Source organism: Cetorhinus maximus, chromosome 1, assembly GCF_964194155.1.
Source record: "Cetorhinus maximus chromosome 1, sCetMax3.hap1.1, whole genome shotgun sequence".
NCBI lineage: Eukaryota > Metazoa > Chordata > Chondrichthyes > Lamniformes > Cetorhinidae > Cetorhinus > Cetorhinus maximus.
The window spans coordinates 85608580-85631697 of record NC_135879.1 but is presented as its reverse complement, the minus strand read 5'-3'; the positions used below and the strand labels follow the sequence as shown (position 1 = coordinate 85631697).

The 23118-nt window shown below is 41.5% G+C and overlaps 1 protein-coding gene across 1 annotated transcript in view; it reads left to right on the top strand.

Annotated features, from left to right (window-relative positions):
- Nucleotides 1-23118, top strand: part of sec24d (SEC24 homolog D, COPII coat complex component) — a 244257-nt gene that overhangs the window by 33516 nt on the left and 187623 nt on the right. The window contains exons 6-7 of the mRNA XM_078543241.1: nt 5315-5445; nt 20578-20689. Of these exons, the coding sequence (XP_078399367.1) occupies nt 5315-5445; nt 20578-20689 (243 nt within the window). The remainder of the gene's footprint in view (nt 1-5314; nt 5446-20577; nt 20690-23118) is intronic.

Genomic DNA, 23118 nt, shown 5'->3' with positions numbered 1-23118 from the left:
TGCCAAAGTTTTTCATCTTGCACTTATCTGGGCAAACACAAGAATGCCAAATTTCAAATGGTCATAACAATTTATACTACAGGAGAAAAGGGTGCCAATTGGTTGGCAAGTCGACTCTGTTATGAAAGTCAACTTAGCTTAAGGGCGAAAGCAGAGGTCTGGAACTCCAAGTCCTGACAAACCTCGGAATTCCTGCGCATGTACAAACGGAAAGAGGGCTACACATACACAATTCAGTAGTGTAAGTTTTTTGGGCTGAGGACGGGTCCATAGCGCCTGTGCAGAGATGGAAAATGGTGTGAAAACCTACGCCATGTGACCAGGAGCAAAGCGCCATTGCTGGCAAGTGAGATGGTGAAGTCCCAAAGGGAGGGTCCCAGACAGGGATGGAGACAGGAAGAGGTCTCTAAGTTTAACAAGTAGGAAAAGGGCTGTGGTTAGTGGGCCTTAAGTGAAGAGGACTCAGGAGAAGCCCTGGTAGTCTAAAGGGCTCAGGGGAAGCCCTGACAAGTGAAGAGGACTCAGGATCTAAAAAGGCAGTGTAAGTTTGATGACTCTGTACTGTGCAGTTGTGTTCTGCTTGGTGCGTCCAAAGATTTGAAATTGTGCTTGAGTTGGTGCTTGAGTGCATACTTGGAAATCCAGGAGAACAGAATCCTGGGAGGCGAGATGGGCTGTCATTGATGCCATCCAAGTTGGAGTGACTTTTGGGGGAGAATTCCTAGGTAAGATCTTCTCAGGTGAAGATGGGTATCCCTCGTGAGAGAGACAGAGTTTCAGCGAGATTGATTGACTCACAATGTTTACTGATGTCTGGGTGGGTTGTTGAGAAATCTGTGGAGTTTGTCTTGGTCGCATTTTAGTGTGCAGTGTGTCGTGTTTTGACCACAGGTTTGCCTGTTAGTTCACATGTACCTGATATTAGCCCTGAATGTTAGAGTATAAGATAGATATTGTAAGTTGTTTTGTCTTTCTGACCTTGTACAGCAAAGTCTATTTTTTGTTTGTTTAAAACCCGTGGAGCCTTGTGGCTTTATTCACTGAGCAAGTGTCTCGAATCTCAAACTTTGGCTGGGATTTTACAGCCCCGCCTTGGTGGGACCCACTGTGGGGTCGTGGCGGCCCAGTCAAAAATCCGCTGACTTCAGCAGGACCGGACAATCCCCATGGCAGAAGGGGCCAGAAAATCCCACCCTTTGTCTACTTTAAACAAAACTTTATTGGTCTTTAACGGATCTTACCGACAACTTGGGGATTTGGCCAAGGACCATAACTCTGATTGGCCGAGGCATTGCCATGGAGAAGTGATGTACAATCATGCACATGGACCCATTCTCTGCAAACAAAAGGACTATGCTCAGGCCTTGTCCCTTTTTTGAATTATCTGGGAGCTTGCTGAACCTGTAATTTCCTGTTGCTTTCTCCATGGCAATGTCCTGACCAATCAGAGTTGACTTGCCAACCGATCAGCATTCTTTTCTCCTGTAGTATAAATTGTGTGATCATTTGAAATTTGGTATTCATGTGTTTGTCCAGATGAATGCAAGACAAATAGCTTTGGCAACATCTCTCTCTTTTCAGCAACACCTTTTACCTAAGTAAATTTCAGAAAGCCTGGGGTTGGAAGAAGTGAGGAAATAGCATTTATTTAGCGATTATCATTGATAAATGTTATTTCCCATATGTGCAGATTATAAGTGATTAATTTAATGCCTAGAATTTTGTGGGAGTTCTCCTGATCTCCTTTGCTATAACTTTTTTGGACAACTGGTGGAAATCCCAGAGAAATGGCAAAATTAGATCTTTCGCTGAGATTTTTTGCTGAACTTCACTGAAGTTACAGCGACATTAAATGCAATCTTAACTGTCAAGACATGGTGAACCAAAATTAAAGATCTATTTAATGTTGCTCTAGGAGTACCATGTGTTAGAATGAGCAGCACATCTTGCTGTTGATATGATGAGAGCCATACATTAATACACTAGAATGAAAGACTTTTAACTAATTCACACATATTTTGTGCCCCTTTCACTTTAGAAATGAATTACAGTAAAATCACCACAACTAGTAATAGTGCTTCTGTAAATCACAGGTTGTTTTATGGGAAATAGAAGACTTGGAAATAAAATTTAAGAAAATATTGAATGAAAAATAAAATTGGGATAACTTAGTTACTTAAAATTAATGACAACCATAAATTGCTTTTTTGAATAAACTAATTTTAGTAATTATTCCAATTAACTAGAGCTTTGTGAAATAGGTGTTGTAGAAATTATCATTGTGAAAAAATGTGTCTGAGCAGGAAGCCAAGGCTTAGGGCTTATACACATTAGGTCAGAGGTGGGAGCAAGAGGTGCTCCCACCTCCGGTCAAATGCTTTAGGGCTCAGGATTCTAGGAAGCTGTAAGGTTAGAGCTGAGAAATAAGATGCAGCATTATAATTCAAATAGGAACATGGGGCAGAATTTTTAGGTCGGCGAGCAGGGGTGGGGCCTGCTTCCTGACGTGTAAAATGATGCACGGTAACGTTGGGCGTGCGTCCCAACATCACCGTGTGTCATTTAGAATGTCAAACTGTCAAAGGCCTATTAAGGCCATTAAGAAAGTAATTAAAGTTGTTAAGAATGTTGCCCGTCTAACCTTAAGGTTGACAGGCAGGCGAAGAGCCCAGGCGGTCTTCGCATTTTTCACGAAACCTCACCCACAGGTGGGATGAGGTTTCATGAAGGGTTTATTAATTAAATAAAAACTTTTGAAAAAATCTAATGGTCATGTCCCAGCTCATGTGACAGTTTCACATGAGGGGACGTCCTTAAATTTATTTTTCCTTTATTAAATTTTTCAGAACTTGAACTAATTTCCCTGAGACGCCTCCGGCACGGAGATTTCTGCGCTCTTTTGCACACATGCATGAAAGAGCGCAGGCCCTGACTCCTGGAATCCCCGCACCCCCCCCCCCCCCCCCCTCCCCCAGCACAGAGAGTGCACAGCGCTTCCGGGTGTGCGTCACGCTGGGCGGTCCTAAATTGGCCCGCCCATGCAAAATGGTGGCGCGGACCCAATTGGGGGCACCGACTGGGTTCGCTCCTGTCCCGCCCGCACCCACACAACTGTCCTGACGGGGGGGAAATTTCTGCCCATGGAGATTAGTGCCTGGTTACCACTTCAGCAATAGTATATTAAAAGTCAGTTGATCAGAATGGACCAATCAGATCTGAACAACACAGTGGATAACTTTTTAAAAAAAAAATTCCAAGTCTGTTGGTACATGAGTTATTTTCCAGGGGTATCAGTTAGCATATTAGGACCCAACAGATGAATATGTATAACTTCTATAAATACCTAATACATGAATAAAATAAATAACAATGCCCAGTAAAGTATTCTGATTCTAATATTATAAACCTAAATTATCAAGATATAATGGATGGCCTGAAAGTCTTGTCTACCACCAGGGAATGGAACAGGAACCTGGTTCTGGGCCGGGGAGCAACTGGTGGGCGCCGCAGAGGCTGGAGTGAATCATCACTCCCGGCAACGATATTTTAGTTTAATGAGGTTGCTTTGACTTTGACTTTTTTTTAAACTGTAAAGTTATAGACTGGGAATTTCCAGTCCCACCAATGGTGGGAATTGGCGCTGGCAGGACCAGAAAATTTGGAGAGCAGCCAAAAGTCTGTTGACTTCAGGCAGGAATTTCCCTTTTAAAAGGGGCTGTTCATTTGTTTATTTGTTTGTTTTATTTAACTGGTACTTTTAAAAGAGTATAAAGAGAGATGGTTGGGACACTGTGGGAGTGGGGAGGGGAGGTAGAAGGCTGCAATATGTAATGCTGCATTCTGTAAATAAACCTATTATCAAGAAAAGGATTAGTGTCATACTTCACCATCTGATTTGGGACCCATTTAACAGTCTTATACCATAAAAAATATGGTATAGTAGGGTGTTTAAGGTATCATCATGGAAACTGTATGTTACAGAAATGTTACTGGCAGAACATGATTAGTTATTTTTGTGGCCTAATTAATCAGAAATGACAGTATAGAAGTTGTTGTAGAAATTGATTACTCCTTGGTTACTAGGTTCTGGGATCTGATGAGTTCAAGGGAAAGTAGTTTTTATATGCATATGTATAATTTAGAGAGCTAATGCATCCCATTTTAAAATGAACACCTGGAGTTTATGCAGAGGTTCTCCCAATCTGCTGCTGTAACCTCTGTCGATAATCAGTAGAAACCCTGGAAAAACCATGTAATAGATCATTTAAGTTGTTACTCTAGGGCTTCTGCAGATCCCCTGCCAAAGCTACAATAGCGAAAGAGAGCTCCCACAGAAATTCCAGGCAGAGGTTCTTAAAGTTCACTGCATTGATTTAGCTACTTTAAATTCGATTGCCAAATCAACTTGTACCTTTCCTTTTATTTATGATATTTAAGGCTGAGATTAACATTAGGAGAACCACCACAGAAATTCACCCCCATGGAATCATTAATGGAACAGACCAATGAAACTAAGAGGAAGTTACAATTTGGTAAAGTCAGTGACTTTAAATTTTTAATCGTGACAGTTGATAATGATTTTGCAGGGCAACTTCTGTTGCATCATCATTTTTTTAAAAGGTTGATTATAGCTATGATAAATGTTTTGTAATCAACAAAGTGAAACCATTGAAATCTGTGCTCAGGATGCCACAATAGTCAGGGCATATAACTACTTTAAGTTTCTTCAGCTGGAAAATAAAAAGCAACTGATGGGCCAGGGAGGAACGGGTTCCCCTTCTCTCAAAATATAATGACATGGGGGAAGCTTCTTCCACACACTAGAGCTTCAAACTGTTTAGGCACGCTATACTAGAATATATAACTGGACCCGTCATGACTGTGTTGAGGAAAAGCACTGATGTGTTCTGTTCTAGCAGAGTGTCAGTTCTAGCTTGTGACCAATCCAAGCAGTCAGAACTGTGCACAAATTATTAAATGTTGTGATTCTTTTATGCTGATGTGCGGTAGAGTCAATAATACCAAGAACCTATGGCTGCTCTTGATTTAATTTCTGAGCAAGGTACATCCGATTATAAACCAAAAGAGAACAATTTTGTACATTCCTGCAGATATGATGAGCAGAATACACTTTAAGATTGATATCTTGGTTAGAAGTTGAGTCTGTTTATGGTGTTTCTGGATTGTTTACTATAAATGCTGCTGTTTTCCAGGGCAATGCAAACAAAAACGATTCATCGAACTCGTGTAATTTAATTCATACAATGTAGGACGATGTGCTGTTGTTTCTAGTCTTTGTGGTTCTTCTTTCCAGGAGGTATGTACGGAGGGCAGCAAAGAGGGCTTCAGCCAAATTATCCTGCTTATCCAGGGGCCTCAGCAACTGGCGCACAGCTTGCTGGACCCCAACAGAAGAAACTTGATCCTGACTCGATCCCTAGTCCAGTAAGTATAGTACAGTAAATGATAGACTTGGTAAATTATTATTTTTCTCTTTTTTTTTGTTTGAACTGCATCTATGAGCATGTATAATTTAATTAGAATTCATTGTGCTGTTCTTAAATAGTCATGTATTCTACTTGGACTTAGAAGAACATTCCAACTGCAAAAGTAATGTAGGGAAAATTCTTCCTTTATCACAGAAGAAAGAAAGTATTTGGGTAGTTATTTCCATTCGAATGATTCATCTCATGAAAAATGTTAACTATTCCTATTTCAAACTTCGTTTTCCCTTACTTTGGGGCTTGGAGGTTGTATAGTCGACATCATCTATTAATATTTCAACAAATCTTTTCATACACAATCCCATGACTTTTCCACCTTTGATACAAATTGGAAGTGCCCAAATTGGGGAAGATTCAGTGCTGGTTGTGTATTGAATTTTTTTCAGTCTCTGACACCTACCAGTCTACATTTAGTGTTGGAAGGGTTAACATTTCAGCAATTTCCTATATGTCTACTTGGTGATGTTTCCATAACTGATGTTAGTTCAGTGGCTCCCTGTAGAAGCTGTGCTAAGTATTTGCTATGTTTGGTAGGAATATGTGCTCTCTCCCAACATATCATCTTCCATCAGCCAAACATTGTACCTGTGATACCTGAATGTTTGTGTAATTCTTCCAAAGATTCACAGTCCAGTAGATAGAATAACTTCCTCTGCAGTGAAGGTCTTATTCAATTCCTTTGATAACTAGCTAAGGAAGGGCAAAATCTGATATTCAGAAAATCAGACACGATCCATAGGATCTTAATTCAGTTCAACTCAAAGTTTAAAACAAAACAGTAATAATTTATTTTATCAACTAATATTGATACCCTAGGAACCAGAAATGAGTTTAGAGTTGCTTTTTATCAGTTTTCTTAGGGCAGGTTTTTCCGGTCGGCGAGCAGGGGTGGGGCCCACTCACCGATGCATCAAATGACCTGGGGATAGGTTGGGCGTGTGTCCCGACATCACCCCGCGTCATTTAGATTTTCAGTTCTGCGGGCGACCTGAAAACGGCCTATTAAGGCCATTAATAAACTAATTAACTTGATTGATGGACCTGCCTTAGGGCTGGAGGGCAGGCTGGGGGCCCAGGCGGGCCTCGGAAAAAACATGAAACCTCATCCACGGGTGGGATGAGGTTTCATGAGGACTTTTAAATGTTTATCAAATGTTCAAGTAAAAGTTAAGGACATGTCCCAACTCATGTGACAGTGTCACATGAGGGGACATGTCAGGGAAATTTTTTAATTACATTTCTGTCAACTTTTTATTCGGAGTTGATCTCCCTGGGGCAGCATTTAGCCTCAGGGAGACCTGTGTGCTCTTTCGCACGCATATGCGAAAGAGCGCACTCCCGGCTGAGGAAATCTATCCCCGCCCGCACAGGGAGCGCATAGCACTTCCTGGCGGACGTCACGCTTGGGGGGGGGGGGCCTTAATTGGCCTGCCCGCGTAAAATGGCGGTGCCCCCCCCCCCCCCGGCGCCCGCTCCCGCACTCTCTCTTTCCACCCCCCCCCCCCTCAATTCATAATTGAAGATGCTTGCCTCCAGTTGTCCATTGTCTCTTGATGCACTTACCAAATGGAATGTCATGCAGCTTTAATTTGTGGCAAGTTGTGTGAGAGGACACTATCGACTGCGGATCAAAGGAATCTTGGAAGGAATTACTTTTAGATCTTAATTCTATTATCAAATTTATAATATTTCTCAAAAAACACTCCTGAAGCTTGACATGTGTAGCTGGGCATCTGGCAAGGTGAGGGATTCATATCAGATATTGCCATGTCAGTAATAGCGTGGGTTAGAGTAAAACTTCATCTACTTTGCATTAATCCAAGATCAGAAACATCCCTTAAAGAACATTTGCAAATTTTCAGAGTTCTCACATCAGCAATCTCTATGACCAGCTAGTAAAATTGTCATTTTTAGTGGCAGCACGTTCTGTTTTGTGCATTCATAGTGGAGGAACACTGCATGTCATCAGAGACACTAGTTTCACTGTGAGCAGACTGAGAGAATAGTAATAAAGCAGAAAATGCAGGCCAGATCTGTGGAGGGAGAAACAGAGTTAACTTTTCAGGTTGATGATCTTTCATCAGAACTGCTTGCATGACCTTCTCTTCAGTGGGGAGACCAAAGACTAATTGGACGGTTGCTTAACGGAACAGCTCTGTCCAGTCCACAAGCATGATCCCGAGCTTTTTAATTCTCCATCTTGCTTTCGCTCTAACCTCTGCCTTCAGTCTCCTGCAATGCACCAATGAAGCTTAATATAATTAAGCTTCGGGAACAACACCTCACCTTTCAATAAGGCACTTTATAGCCTTCTGGACTCAATATTGAATTCAACAATTTCAGACTGTAACCCTTGCCCCCATTTTGTTTCTTTTCTTTTGCAGGTTTTGGCTTCAATCTTTGTATTTTTTTCTTATTTGCAGTCAGACAGCAACTGTTCACAATTCTGCTATTTACGGCTCATTTAGGCACATCTTTTGCTTCTTTGCTTGTCCCATTATGACTCCCTTTGGCCTTGCATCACACCTTCCACCTTATCACAGATCATCCCTTTTGTTCTTTTTTCCCACCATTGTCCCTTTCACTTACATTTCTAACTCCCTGCCCCCCACAAAATGTGATTTTGAAGAAAAATCATTGACCTGAAATGTCAACTTTGTTACTCTCTCCACAGATGCTGTCAGACCTGCTGAGTATTTCCAGGATTTTCTGCTTTTATTTCAGATTTTCAACATCTGCAGTATTTTGCTTTTGTCTGACTGAATAGAAGTTGCTGTTGTACATTCCTGTCTAATAGATGATTTAGTTCCCAAGCTGCACACCCTACCGAGACAAATGCAACAGGTAATTGCTTCTCTCACTTACCCTGACCTGGAGACACAGCTTGTGGGAACACCTGGATTGAGTATGCCAAAACAGCTGATAAAACTTGGGACAGAGTAAGATAAATAATTATTCGATATAACTTAAACAACGCCCTTATAAATTATTTTGATCACCAACAGTTTTCATTGTCACATTTAGAACAGTATGATAAAAGTAATAACATGGCTTTTATCAAAGGTAAAGTGAAATTTTATTTCCCTTGTCTTATTCTTTCCAGCTGAATAAATACAAAACCAAAATGAACTAATGCTGAATTGCAATGTTGAATATAGTATGAGGATAATATTACACAATTCTAGGTGTTGAATTAGTGTGATAAAAGTAAATTTTCTCTTAAGTGAGGAGAACTGAAAATGAGAGAACATTGAATAAAACTTCATAAAATCCTGGAAATGCACATCAGGCAGATCGGAAAGAAAATAATTGTTCATATTTTGTGTGTCTACTGATGGACTAGTTGTGCAATTTTTGAGAATTTCAATTGATCCATTTTAAGAGATGGCATAAATTCTACCTACCCACTGATGAGATCCTGCAATCCTATCCTTATTTATGATGTGCATGGAGATCATAATTATTGTATTAGTACTTGCTTTGTGAGATTTCAGAGTCCTACAGTGAATAGACAGATTAAAGAGAGAGGGGTAAAAATATAAATAAATTTACTTAGACACTTAGAAATCGTTTTCTCACAAAGATATGAGACATACCGCTACAGGGGATGCCTTGCTAGGTTTCCTGTTCAGCTGTAGATTAATAGGATCACATTATAGAATCACAGAGCCTCAAATTCCTGGAGCTGGAGAGGGCAGAGAGAGTTGAAATGCCCACTAGAGGGTGGGTTTGTGTGCAGAGTCCAGTTCACAATTTGCAAATAATTTAAATTCAGAATAACATGTTAATAAATATTGGGATTTCATTGTTTTGTGTTTTGAGGAAGACAATGATGAAGACAAAGGAGGGGAGAAGTCTTGAGAATCTGGCAGTATTTATTGGAAGCATAACCTAAAACAGTTACCCATTTCAGAGGGTCTAGAAGCCAAGGTGGTCAGACAATTTTTAGCTGTTAGAAACAGACGAGCAACCTCTTGTCAGTTACTTTAAATGCGAAAACAACTATAATTTTTTATATTGCCGGATGTTTCTAGACAGCCTTGTCACACAAGTTGGTTACTTGTACAGCCTTGCATTGAACAAGTGAGGGGTATTTTGTTTTAGGCAGAGTACTGATGATATATCCATCTTCATGGACCGACCAGTTCAAAGACTGAGCAATGGAATTGAGTTGAGTAACAAGATTTCACTACTTGCAAGCTCCTGAAATGTCTGAGAGACCTTACAATTTCCTGTTTTAATATGAATGAAAGAATGCCAAAATCCTGGAAGAATACCATAATTGGGCAGTTAGAACATTTCTCTGGGGTTTCTGATCGTCTGCTGAAGTCACAGGGACAGAGTGGAAAACTCCTGTAAAAATGCCATTCAAAGGTATCAGTGATGGCATTAATAGCCATGACTGAATGCTTGATCAAAAGGAAGGGTTTTTGTTCTGTTATTGTGTGACTTGTGAATGGTGCTAGGCACATCACTCTGTATTATGAATACATGTTACCCTGGACGTTGCCATGGTTTTTTTGTTATCCAACAATTATCTTAACATAATGTGAGAAATAGGAACAGGAGTAGGCCATACTCCTGAGCCTGCTCTGCCATTGACTACACTCATGCTGATCGTAACCTCAATTCTACTTACTTTCCCACTTGATCCCTATATCTTGTGATTTCCTTAGAATCTAAAAATCTATCTGTCTTAGCCTTGAATTCATGCAGTGACCGGACATTCCGAGCCCTCAGAGGTAGGTAGTTCCAAAGATTCACATTCATCTGAGTGAAGAAATTCCTCCTTATCTCAGTCTCAAATGATAAGGCACTTATTCTGAAGTAATGCTTCTGGTTTTTAGAATATCTAGCCAGGGGAAATAACCTCGCAACATCTACCCTGCTAAGCCCTCTCAATCTTATGCTTCAATGTTTCACCTCACATTCTTCTAAACTCCAGACAGTGCAGAACCACACCTCTCAACTTGTCATCTTAGGACAATCTTGACAACTTGTCAAATGCCTCTTGGAAATACATATATACTGCATAAACCCATCCCTCTTTATCTTGTCTGTTAATTACATCCTCAAAAACTCTAATAAATTTGTCAGACATAATGGCCTGGATTTTTTTGGAGTTGGGCTGATATAAAGCGCATCAAAGCTATCTTGTGGGATAATGGCTACCCTGATCAGATCATTGCTCACTGTATATTGCGCAAACTCATGAATGGGCCTAAGGCTGCCACTTTCGGTCCTGAAAAGTGCCCAGTCTGCCTCTAATTACCCTGGAAGGGTAAGATGTCTCAAAAATTTGAGCAACAGGCGAAGCTATCCATTTCACGCTGCTATTACGCAATAGTAACACGAGTGGTATTCTCCACTGACAGCATGTTGCTGTCAAGCCAAAAAGATGTGCTGCCTATTACGCAAATGAGTAACGTGATGTATTAATTTCAGTGCTAGTGTGATACCAGGTATGTAGGCTGTACGTTCCAATGACCGGTGGACTGCATGCCCCTTCAGCTGTCCCAACCAGCCCATGCTTGCAAAACTCAGATCATAGTGTCCAACGTTGGATGTGATTCCATGATTGGACAGCACGTGCCAAATAATCCTGATTGTGCTAAGAATTACACTAACAATAAGTCGAGCTCACAGTGTGGCTCACTTGTGTGCTAGAGGCTACATATATTCTTACACAAGACTCTGTCCTTTGCAAACAGAAAGAACATATCCACACATTGCACCTTTATCAACTAAATAAAAGCTTGGGGGACAGCCATTCCCTAGTTCATTCCCTATGGCAATGCCTTAACCATTCAGAGTCGACCTGTCTGGTTTGAATGAAAATAAAAGCTTGTCAGTTAACTATTTTGGCGAGGGGGCGCGAGGCAGGGAGGCGGAGGACCTTCTTGTCAAACACATGGAGGGTCCCTCTCATACAGAGTCGAAACGTTAACTCGGTTTCTCTCTCCATAGTGCTGTCAGACCTGCTGAGTTTTTCCAGCATTTTCTGTTTTTATTTCAGATTTCCAGCATTCAAAGTATCTTGCTTTTTTCCCTTTAAGGGTTGGTTAATTAGTTTATTTGTTTCATTGATTCATTGATAAAGAGACACTCTGCCTCCCCAAACTGACCCCCAAATTGGACAGAATTTCTCATTGGCCCAGGACCTAAAGTCTCTGTCGGGAGCGTCAGCCCCAGAATTTGAGCTGTTCCATGGAAATCCCCTCTGTACCATTCCACTCTGCACAGAGGGGTCTCCTGTATGGGCTGCTGCTGCAAATCCTCCACTTCCTCGCACTCTATAGCTGTGAATTTCCATCCTGCTGTCCGGTGGTGTCTAGGACTCCCGCTGGAGGGCTGTATACGTGGGAATCTTCCCTTTCTTCATCGGGGATTTGGCCTGGAGGGTGTTGCACTCAGCAATCCTGTGCAGTAGGAGATTAAGTTGATTCACAGAGTTCCACCTGTAATTTCTGTGGCCTTGAGGAGTCCGTGTTGCATATTTATGTTGGTTGAGGTTGCAGCCCCTGTTTTATTATCTGAAGGGGCTGCTGCACAACTTTTGGTTGCACTTCAACCCCACGCTCCTGATCTTTGGGCAGCTGGTGTGGAGGGGCAGGCAGATCGGAGGACCTCCTGGGTCTGCTTCTGGGCCTGGCCAAGGTGGCCATAAACAGGCCCAGTTACCGGGCGGGTGAGGAGTTGTTCGACTGGACTGCCTGCCCCTCTTATGCAGTTACATCCGCACCCAGGTTTCCCTGGAGAGGGAACACACAGTTCCCAGTAGTAGGCATGAGGCTTTCTGCAACGGTGGGCACTGCAGGGTATAATCAGCCCCAGGAGTGTTATTTTAATTTGATTCATTTCCTTTGTGGTTTTTGTTTTAGTTACAGTACCCTTTTAAGAGGTTTTTTCTTTAGTTAGTTTATTTGATTATTGAGTATAAGAAGACATTTATTGACACTGGGGTCAGAGTAAAGTTAGGAGGTATACACTTGTAACGCTTTGCTCTGTGAATAAATCTAAAACTGAGAAAGGATTTGTTTCTGGTCTCCTACTTCACCAACTGGCTGTCAGGAATTTAATAGAGCCCTCCATTTCGCTCTCCCTCATGCACTTATCTAGATTCCCCTTAAATGCATCTGCACTGTTTGCCTCAACTACTGCGTGTTGTATTGAGTTCCATATTTGCAACAGTCTTTGGGTAAATAGGTTTCTCATGAATTCCCTACTGGATTTACAAACATATGAGCAGATGAACAATGATAGACAGACAAAGGTTCTCTGGTCCATTCAGCCTGTCCTGCACAAGTTTAACATACCTTGCCTGCTTATCCTGAATCCAAAATCATTTATGTTTATGGTGGGAACACCACCACCACCCGGAAGTTCCCTCCAAGCCACTCACTATCCTGACTTGGAACTATATCGCCATTCTTCCACTGTTGCTGGGTCAAAATCCTGCAACTCCTTCCCTAACAGCACTGTTGGTGTACCTACAGCACAGTGACTGCAGTAGTTCAAGAAGGCAGCTCACCACTACCTTCTCGAGGGCAATTAGGGTTGTGCAATAAATGCTGGCCTAGCCAGCGATGCCCACATCCCGCAAATTAATAAAAAAAAACAAGAATGGTCCCAGCTCCAATCCTAGTAGAACACCACTTCCACCTTTTGTCAGTCTGAATAACTACTAACCCATATTTTGTTTTGTAGCCAGCTTCCTATCCATTTTTCTACTTGTCCCTTGAATTCACATGCTCCGGCCTTAATCATGAATCTACTATGAAGTACCTTATTGAAGGCCTTCTGAAAATGCAAATATTTTACATCGACTTCGTTACCCTTGTCAATATTTCCTGTTACTACTTTTCCACTGTGATACTTCTTTTGCTCTTTCTGCTGCTCCTTTTATTCTTTCAATTATTCTTGTATTCTTTTCTATTACAATTTCTACTCTTTTTCTTTCTACTTTTTCTGTTACTTCTACCCTCACTTTTACTTCTAGAGGTTGTTATTAACAAGGTAGGCAATAAAATGGTCAGAATTAGCTATGATGGAGATTCTTTGGTCCAGAAAGGCTATGAGAAGTGACAAGATTGAGGGCAGGGCCAAGGATATGTGTTGAGGAGCAATTCCTATCTTATCCCGTATTATGGATGCTATTGATTTATTCCAGAACTAGTAGTACAGATGGATGACAAAGGAGTTAGACAATATGAAGCACTCATTAGGGAACATTCCATTTCAAATAAACATCAAAAGTAAATGCAGAGATTGGGGGGTAAAAACAGATGGGCAGAATTTTTGTGGGGGTTTCCTGTTCTCTACCGTAACTACAAATGAAATAGCAGAGATTCAGTGGCCCAAATCTTCTGATATGGGGAGGAGCCTCCGATGCAACTTACATCGCTGATGCGCTTCGGGTTGCTGAGTAAGTCCTGGCACGTGCACATCCCAGTGCTTACGCAGGAAGTTTAAACTTTCGATTGCTGGATTTACCCTGGTTCGGTTGTTCCGCGATTCCAACGACAGACGGATCAGATAGCTAAAACCATGGAGACCTGGGCTATTTGCCCTATACTTACCCTGGTTTTTACACAGATACGTAGAGCTTTTCACAACAGGTATAAAGGCAGTGAAACTCTGAAGTAAATCAGCTGGAGTGTTAAAGCACAATGGCAACCACAACACCACCAGCAATGTTCACCTCCCTCCCGCTAATGTTCATTCCACATCACGCCGCCACCACCACTCTGGTAATATTCACCTCCCCCTCTCTCGACAATGTTCAGCCCCTGTCCCAGCAATGTTAAACCCGCCCCCCAACCCCTTCTCCCGACTGACCACCTGGAATCCTTGGCTCCTGTCCGTCCAATGTTGGAAGAGTCAGCATTGTCTGGGGATTGTTGGGGATGAATGGGGTGAATATTGTCAGGGGCTGAGGATTGTTTGTGGGGGTGGGGAGGTTGTGCAGTATTGGGGTTGACAGCTCCATTTTAAAACAATGTACGCAATGACACACCATCTCCGACACTGGCCAAAAGACCTGGGCCAATATAAACGAGGGAGGGGGAGGTGAGTATTACCAGAGTGGTGGTGGCGGGGTGTTGTGGAATGAACATTAGCGGGAGGGAGGTGAACATTGCTGGTGGTGTTGTGGTTGCCGTTGTGCTTTGACACTCCAGTTGATTTGCTTAAGAGTTTCACTGCCTTTATACCTGCTGTGAAAAGCTCTACGTATCTGTGTAAAAACCAGGGTAAGTATGGAGCTAACAGCCCAGGTCTAGCTATCTGATCCCACTGTCGTTGGAATTGTTTATGCTCATTTCTATTAGAGTTATGTTGGGAGATCGAAGAATTTTCTAGCACCTAGTTGATGGCTGGTAATAGATCACTTCAAAAAAGTGTTTATCAATTGGTCCTAGTGTTTGCTCAAAACTATACTCATTAAACAGCGAAAAATTGTAGCGATAAGCATTTGACAAGTACAAAACTCAACTACTTCACCGTAGTTGTTACAAACAGGATATTATTAGAGGTATCGTCAATTAACAATGAACACTTAATGATGCACTTCGTGACCGATCAGAAAGCTTAAGTCAGCCTGTGCATTCACAAAATTATTCACGTTTTGCAAAGTTTAGCCTACATATTTGATGACAGTCTTGAAATACTGTAAAATGTTAATAGGCTTTTTTTTTCTGAAGTACAGCCAATCCCTGTTAGCATTCTTAACTGATAAAACATTTCAGAATGGATTCTGTCAAGCAACACCTCACAAATTTAGGCTTCTCCAAGTCTTTTAATTCTTTGTGCTCCATTTGAGTTATCACAATGTGGTAAAAAGATTCATAACTTTATCTTTGGCCAAAGGTTCTTCTAAGGAATTTTCCCTCTATTATTAATGTACATTTACATGATGAATAAACCATAGCTGACAGTATATTATGAAGCTGTAGCATGCTCAAACATTTACTTTGATACCATATATCGTGAGAGTGAAAATTGAGGCAATAATCCAAACTCTGCATTTGTTGCATTCGTGAAAATGTTTTCAAAGATTGTTTAGAGCTGTAGATATGTACAAGTTTTATGTTCTACCCATTCAGAACTTACTTCAGAAGTGCCAACATTTCAGAAACATTGGGAATTGTGTCTATGATTGGGTGGAGTAGTTTAAGGGTAAATTCATTGAGACTGCCCTCCCAGTTGCATTACAGGTCTCAAAATCAGTCCTTATAGTTAACTAACCTTTCTGTGACCCCCTGTGAGAGTCTGTCAGGAGTGCAATCTTGCTGAATTTACCCATTAGATTGCAGTTTAATTGATACATGGGGCTGTGTTTATTTTTGGGATGATGTATATGAAAACAGATTACATTTTTAACTTAAAATAAATGCATGTCTTTTCTAATGAATGGCACTTGGCAGCTCTGCATTATAATTGCACATTTGTCTGTTGGCCTTAACAGAATTCATTTTCCAATACACAGAGTACAGGTGTGCATGCTCAATGTGCTTATTTTAAGTGGGTTAATGTCTGTCTAAAATGGTGCACAGACTTAGTACAAGTGCATTAGCATTTTTTGATGAATTTTGCTGATTGCAAAATAGCTCCTTTTACTGCCACAACTTTGGTGAGGTTTTTCCATATTGCCCAGTGTCACACAACTGTAAGAGGCAGTATTTTATAACCTTTGTAGACCTCTCTAGGATATATTTGGATTAGCTGACAGAAGTTGAAAATATAACTCCACTTTATCACTGGGAATTTCATTGTGAGTTTTGCAATTGGCTGCTGTAAATTTAATAGAAGATTGGTAGAAACCTTATTGACAAATCTCTTTGGGGTTCCTGTCAATCTTTCATGGGTTGGGAGAGGGAGAGGGAGGAATGAAAGAACTTGATTCCTAATATATTGTTAACAGCCCAGAATGCAATGCAATAAAAATGGTATTTGACTTATTCCCAACCCATGCTTTATAAACAGATGGAGGCACAAAATTTGCTTCCAAAACATAGGTTAAAAATCCTGGAATCCCAGATAATGAAAATGGAATCTGACTTAATCATTCACTGGAAATCAGTGTCCTCTATTGTTTTTACATATACCTGTAGACCTCTTGTGACCCTGCTCACAATGAATGCTCTGATCCTTTATCTTTGTGTCTTTCTCAGTGGAGGTAAATTTCCTTGGAGCTTCTCATGTTTCACTGTGACTTCATTGAAAGTATAGCAGAAACCCCCATTTATGGGTATAAACCATATTCCTGCAATACTTCCTTCAAAGTTTTATGGCAGCAGAGTGACAGAAGTTCTAAGAAAATTGATTCACGTTATGTCCTTCTGACATGTTCATTCACCTTTCTGTTGCTCACATCTTTCTCTTTCTGTCCCCAATTTATTTCACTATCTCTTGATGCACAAATAAGAGAAGCCAAAGAGGAAGTATGAAAAGAAACTGGCAGCTAACATAAAAGGAGAATCCCAAAGACTTCTGCAGACATATAAATAGTAAAAGGATGGTAAAAGGAGAAGTAGAGCTGATAGGGACCAAAAAGGGGATTTACGCATGGAGGTAGGGGGCATAGCTGAGATATTAAATGAATACTTTGCATCTGTCTTTAACAAGGAAGAAGATGCTACCCAGGTCATGATGAAAGAGGAGGTAATTCAGACACCAGAAGGGTTTAAAATTGATCAGGAGGAGGTATCGTAAGGGCTGTCTGTACTTAAAATTGATAACGCACCAGGACTGGACGAGATGCATCCAAGGATACGGAGAGAAGTGAGAGTGGAAATTTTGGAGACACTGGCCATATTTATTTAGTCTTAGACTCAGGGGTGGTGCCAGAGGATTGGAGAATTGCAATTGTTACACCCTTGTTCAAAAATGGGCGTAAAGATACGCCCAGCAACTACAACCCATCAGTTTAACTTTGGTGGCGGGGAAACTTCTGGAAACAATAATTCAGTACAAAATTAATAGTCACGTGGTCAGATGTGGGTTAATTAAGAAAAGCCAGCGCTACTTAAGGGAAAATCTTGTTTAACTAACTTGCTGGAGATTTTTGAAGAGATAACAGAGAGGGTTAATGAGGGCAATGTTGTTGATGTGGTGTACACAGAAAGGCATTTGATACAGTGCTGCACAACAGACTTTGAGCAAATTTATAGCTCATGGAATGAAAGGGACAGTAGCAACATGGATTCGAAATTGGCTGAGTGACAGGAAACAGAGTAGTGGTTAATTTTTAATGTTTCTCAGGTTGGAGGAAAGTTTGTAGTGGAGTTCCTGAGTGGTGTACAGGGCACAATTTCAAAATTTGCGGATGATATGAAACTTGGATGCATTGTGAACTGTGAGGAAGATAGTGTAGAACTTCAAAAGGACATAGACAAGTTGGTGGAATGGGCAGAAAGGTGGCAGATGAAGTTCAGTACAGAGAAATGTAAAGTGATTCATTTTGATAGGAAGAACATGGGAGATAATATAGAATAAAGGTTACAACTTTAAAGGGGGTATAAGAGCAGAGACCCTGGGTGCATAAGTCACTGAAGGTGTCAGGACAGGTTGAGAGAGTGATTAATAAAGCGCACAGTATCCTAGGCTTTATTAATAGGTGCATAGAATACAAGAGCAAGGACATTATATAAAAACAAAAAACTACTGCGGATGCTGGAAATCCAAAACAAAAACAGAATTACCTGGAAAAACTCAGCAGGTCTGGCAGCATCGGTGGAGAAGAAAAGAGTCGACGTTTTGGGTCCACACGACTCTTTAACAGAACTGAAGTATAGTTAGGAGAGGGGTGAAATATAGGCTGGTTTAAGGTGGGGGGCGGGGGGAGAGAAGTTACCCCACCCTCAACTTCTCTCCCCCCGCCCCCCACCTTAAACCAGCTTATATTTCACCCCTCTCCTAACTATACTTCAGTTCTGTTGAAGGGTCGTGTGGATTCGAAACGTCGACTCTTTTCTTCTCCACCGATGCTGCCAGACCTGCTGAGTTTTTCCAGGTAATTCTGTTTTAGCAAGGACATTATGTTGGACTTGAATAAAAAAACTAGTTCGGCCTCAACTAGAGTATTGCATCCAGTTCTGGACACTGCACTTTAGGAAGGACTTGAAGGCATTTGAGAGTATGCAGAAAGATTCAGGAGAATGGTTTCAGGGATGAGAAGCTTCAGTTATGAGGATAGATTGGAGAAGTTAGGATTGTTTCCCTTGGAGAAAAGAAGGCTGAGAGGAGATTTCATAGGTATTCAAACTCATGAGGGGCAGGATTTTATGTTTCCCCGCTGGTGGGTTTGTGGGTGGGGTGGTGACCATAAAATTTGTCGGATGGCCTTCCCACCAGGCTCCTGCCTGCCTCCAACTCTCTGCAGTTTTACGCTTGGATGGCTGAGGCCTAGACTGGCTTGCCCACCTGCCCTTACCCCAACTTAAATGGCCAATTATTGACAAATTAAGGGCCGTTTCCCACTCAGCCTTAATTTTCAGGTTGGTAGGAGGAGTTCAGGGGCAGAGGGCCTGAAAATGAACAGCGTTCATGCCTCAGGCGCCTTCAGTAGCAGCCTCCTTTTAACACCGTGTGTCCCCTCCCCGAAGCTTCGGCCCTTGCAGGTCCTCCCGGATTCTCCACCAACAGCGCCAGCCCCCTCTGCCCACCCCCCTGGGCCTCCCCTCCCCTCCCTGCCCTGGGACCTCCAAATCTTACCTCGCCCTGGAATGCCAGGACTTAGGCTCTGGGGACTGCTTGCAATCCTAGTCCTGTCCATTGCAGTCTCTGGCGCTGCAGGGACTAGAGTGCTGCCGACCAATCTGAATGGCTGGCAGCTCTTTGAGGTGGGGCTTCCACCTGAGAGACGGAAGTCCCGCCTCCAGCCAATTAAGGCTTGTTGGAGCATGAAATGTCTGTGGGGCAGGCAGTATCGCTGAGATGTGTTGTCCATAAACTGTTCAGATGGCGGAAAGGGAAACCCTGCCATCCTGAAAATCCTGGTCGAGGAGACAGGACAGATGGGGAAAAACTGTTCCCGCTTGTGAAAGGATCTAGAATGAGAGGGCACAGGTTTAAAATAATTGGCAAAAGAAGCAGAAACAACATGAGAAAAAATGTTTTTACGTAGCGAGTGGCTAAGGTCTGGAATGCACTGCCCGAGTGTGCGGTGAAGGCAGGTTCAATCAAAGCATTCAAAATGGAATTAAAATTTTATCTGAAAAGGAAGAGTTTGCAGATTTATGGGGAGAAGGTAGGAGAATGACACTTAAGTGAATTGCTTTTTTGGAGAGCTGGTGCAGACATGGTGGGTTGAATGGCCTCCTGCACTGTAACAATTCTGTGATTCTGTTTCAAGAATTTAATATTCTTTCCTTTCTCTCTTTATCTGTCCCAAATGTCTTTTTTTTTAAGTCACTCTTCTCATCTCTTGTGATGTCTTATGCCCTTTGTATCTCGTCTTTGAGGTCTTACCTGCTTCTCTTTTCCCTCACACTGCCCCCTCTGATGTCACACTCTCTTATGATTTCTCATTTGGTTGCTGTTATTTCAAAGTCCAATCTTTATTCTCTTACTACCTTTCTGTGATGTCCCTGTTCTTTTCCTTGCATGTCTCACTTTCTCTCTTCATCTCTCCCTCTGTCTGTCCTTATGTCTCTCTCTCTCTCTGCACATTTTATATCCTACTTCTCTATCTCTGCATCTCTCCCCCATTTCCTTTTGCCTCCATGTGTCTTCTCTCCTAACCCCTCTTTCTACCCCAACTCTCTCTCTCTCCACCCTGATATCTGTGGCAGAGGAGTGATGTCTATTTCAGGAATCAGAAGAGGAACGTTTAAATTGTTACTTTAGAATATTGATAAGAAGCAAATATTTTTGTCTATCAGTTGGAAAACACTGTATTGTCTTTCCCCTTGATGTAAGGCTATCCCTAGAGAAGTTCATTGTAGCTAAACGATCAGGTTTTGAATTAGAAAAGGTGGCAAACATTAGCATGCCCAGTATATGCTATAGAAATACTGGAAGTACCGTTCCCTTTATTTGAAAATGTACATCAGTGATCACATATTTCTTTTAGATCCAGGTCATAGAAGAAGATAAACTTCGAAGGTCGGGACAGCTTTTTGTAACAAATACCAGGGGCCAAGTTCCCCCACTTGTTACCACCAACTGTGTGGTACAGGATCAAGGTAATATAATCTGATTTATTAGTGTTAAATTGGTGATAAAATATTGTTTTAAAGAGGTATAAGAAGTCTTAACAGGGCATGTAGCATTGTACTACAATACTACCATTCTCTATTTTTGGTATGCTTTATAACTAACCCACAGCCATAATTTGGCTGGTTTGCTGTCATCTTACAGCCAAGTAGAATCTAATAAGAACAAATCTATCCTTATCTTACACTAAGTATTTGTAGTTTGATATAATGCAGCACAAGCTTTTGGGCTTGTAATATTTTATTTCCTGGATTCATTTTCCGAAGCAACTCAAGTTTTTTTTTCTAAACTTGAGAACTAGAAAACTCTCCTAAATAGGATCTGTATTTTAAAGGAACATTCTGTTAGAATGAGATCCAAGACTTCTTGGCTAAATGTGGCTGAATGCTGGTTAAATCTAAGTATACTGGAAAAATTCTTTCAGACAGCCAAAAAAGTAAGATTTGAAGCAAGATTTGAACATTGTTATGCCGTATTTGTACTAAAACCCCGAAGGATGCTCCACGATGAATGTAATCTCACACCATATAGTTTGATACAGTCTGTTCAGTGGTGTTAAATCGTCAGGTGGCTGAATTTTGTTTTTGCACTGAGAGCTGCAGGAAATTCATCGCAGATAACTTTGTCAGCCAGCAGCAGTTTCATCGTAGCCTGATGAGTATCAAAAGGATTTTGACTTTGAGTGAGAAATTGAATAATTGACTCCATGCTGCTTTTCCTTAAACAATTGTTGTGAATCGACAAAAAAAAATCAACTGCAGTTCAAGTAGCTTTGATAGTATCTTAGGAAGCAAGTTATGTAAGGCTTATTTTATGTCCACCCATGGTATGAGTAATATCATTGCAACTTCTAGTGTACCAGGAAGTTGCAATATGCCATGGTTCTGTTCATCTGTCAGTCATTGAATTTCTGCCATTTTATTAGTATTCAGTAGAAATGCAGCCACACAGTGCCCTTTTTCAGGTCGTAACCAGTCTACTAAGGTCCTAATATTGTGGACAGGAAGTGAATGCACATTTCCAGCCAGAAGTCCGCTGCTTGCCATATTGGAACAGATGCATGTGTTGGCATCAGGTGTGCACGTTGGAATTATTTAAAAGGAAGAATACTTTATTGAAAGAGAGCAGAAGTAGCTGCCAGAAGTGGAAGAAGGAGAACAACATCGTACAGGAGGCCATTTCCATAGCTAGTATTCAGAGAGCACTTCCTGGCCTTAAGCTTTCTCAGGCTTAATGTCTTTGCATCACAAAGCAGGCTGTCACCAGGATATGTCACCAGCTGCAGCTGAAACTTGAACCTCTCACTACGGCATGGGCAGCACTGCGAATGACTGTCAAGCTCAACATCTTGCCACGGGGTCCTAGCTGTAACAGGTGACATTAGCAGTACCTCACAGTTGTCAGTACACCAATGAATCAAGGGGATCACTGAGGCTGTTACACCAGGAGGAACATGTATAGACAGAGCAAAGGAGTGTGAGAGAGCAATAGGCTTTGCCCTAATGGCAGACTTCCCCAAAGTGCAATGTGACGTATACTGCACACATATTGACTAGCATACTTCCTATCACCAGCTTGGCACTTTTATCAATTGAATGGGATTCCACATGCTCAACTTGCAGCTAGACGGAGACCACAGGCAACAGATCATGTAGGTCATTGCTTGCGGCAGCAGAATTGTTGATTTCACCCCGTGCCAATCCTCAATGCTGCTTTAACTCCAACAGGTCCTGACATTACAGTCTGGCTGTTGAACTTCCAAAAGCATTTCCCTGTTGTCTGCAGCCAGAATGTACTTCTGATTTGTATCATAGTCTCCTAATCTCTGCTTTCTCCACCCCCGCTTCCCCCCATTTAAAGGTGTGCTGTCAATGAGTAACGCAGGTAGCATTAGCCCCATGCATGTGTAAGTAAAGAAATGAAGCAGCACACACACATTGTGTGCTGCCTGAGTAAATTGAAACTGCACCCTCGCTCTGCATGCCTGACTTTGGGTGAAGTTGGATTTCTAAGTGAAATATTTTTAACGTAAAATTTTTGAATCAAAATCATTTACCATTTTGGAGTTATGTTCAATTATATTTCCATTAGTTTTTCCTGTTGTCACATCACTATTAAAATGGCTATTGACAAATGGCAGCCATTGGCATAAAAGAGTTTTAGTTTTTTCTAACCTGATAAATTTCAAACAAGTGACCCCCCCCACACCTCACTCCACTGTTGTGATCAGTCAGAGATGCCCACACCAGCGGAGTGTACCACATATCTTCCTGTTCATACAATGGCAGTTAGAAGCAGCTGGAACAATGAAGCACTGTCAAGTCTTATCATTTCAACTGTATATTTGTTATCTCATCTCTCTCAGGGGATAAGTTACTGTAGTGTTTTTTGATGATTA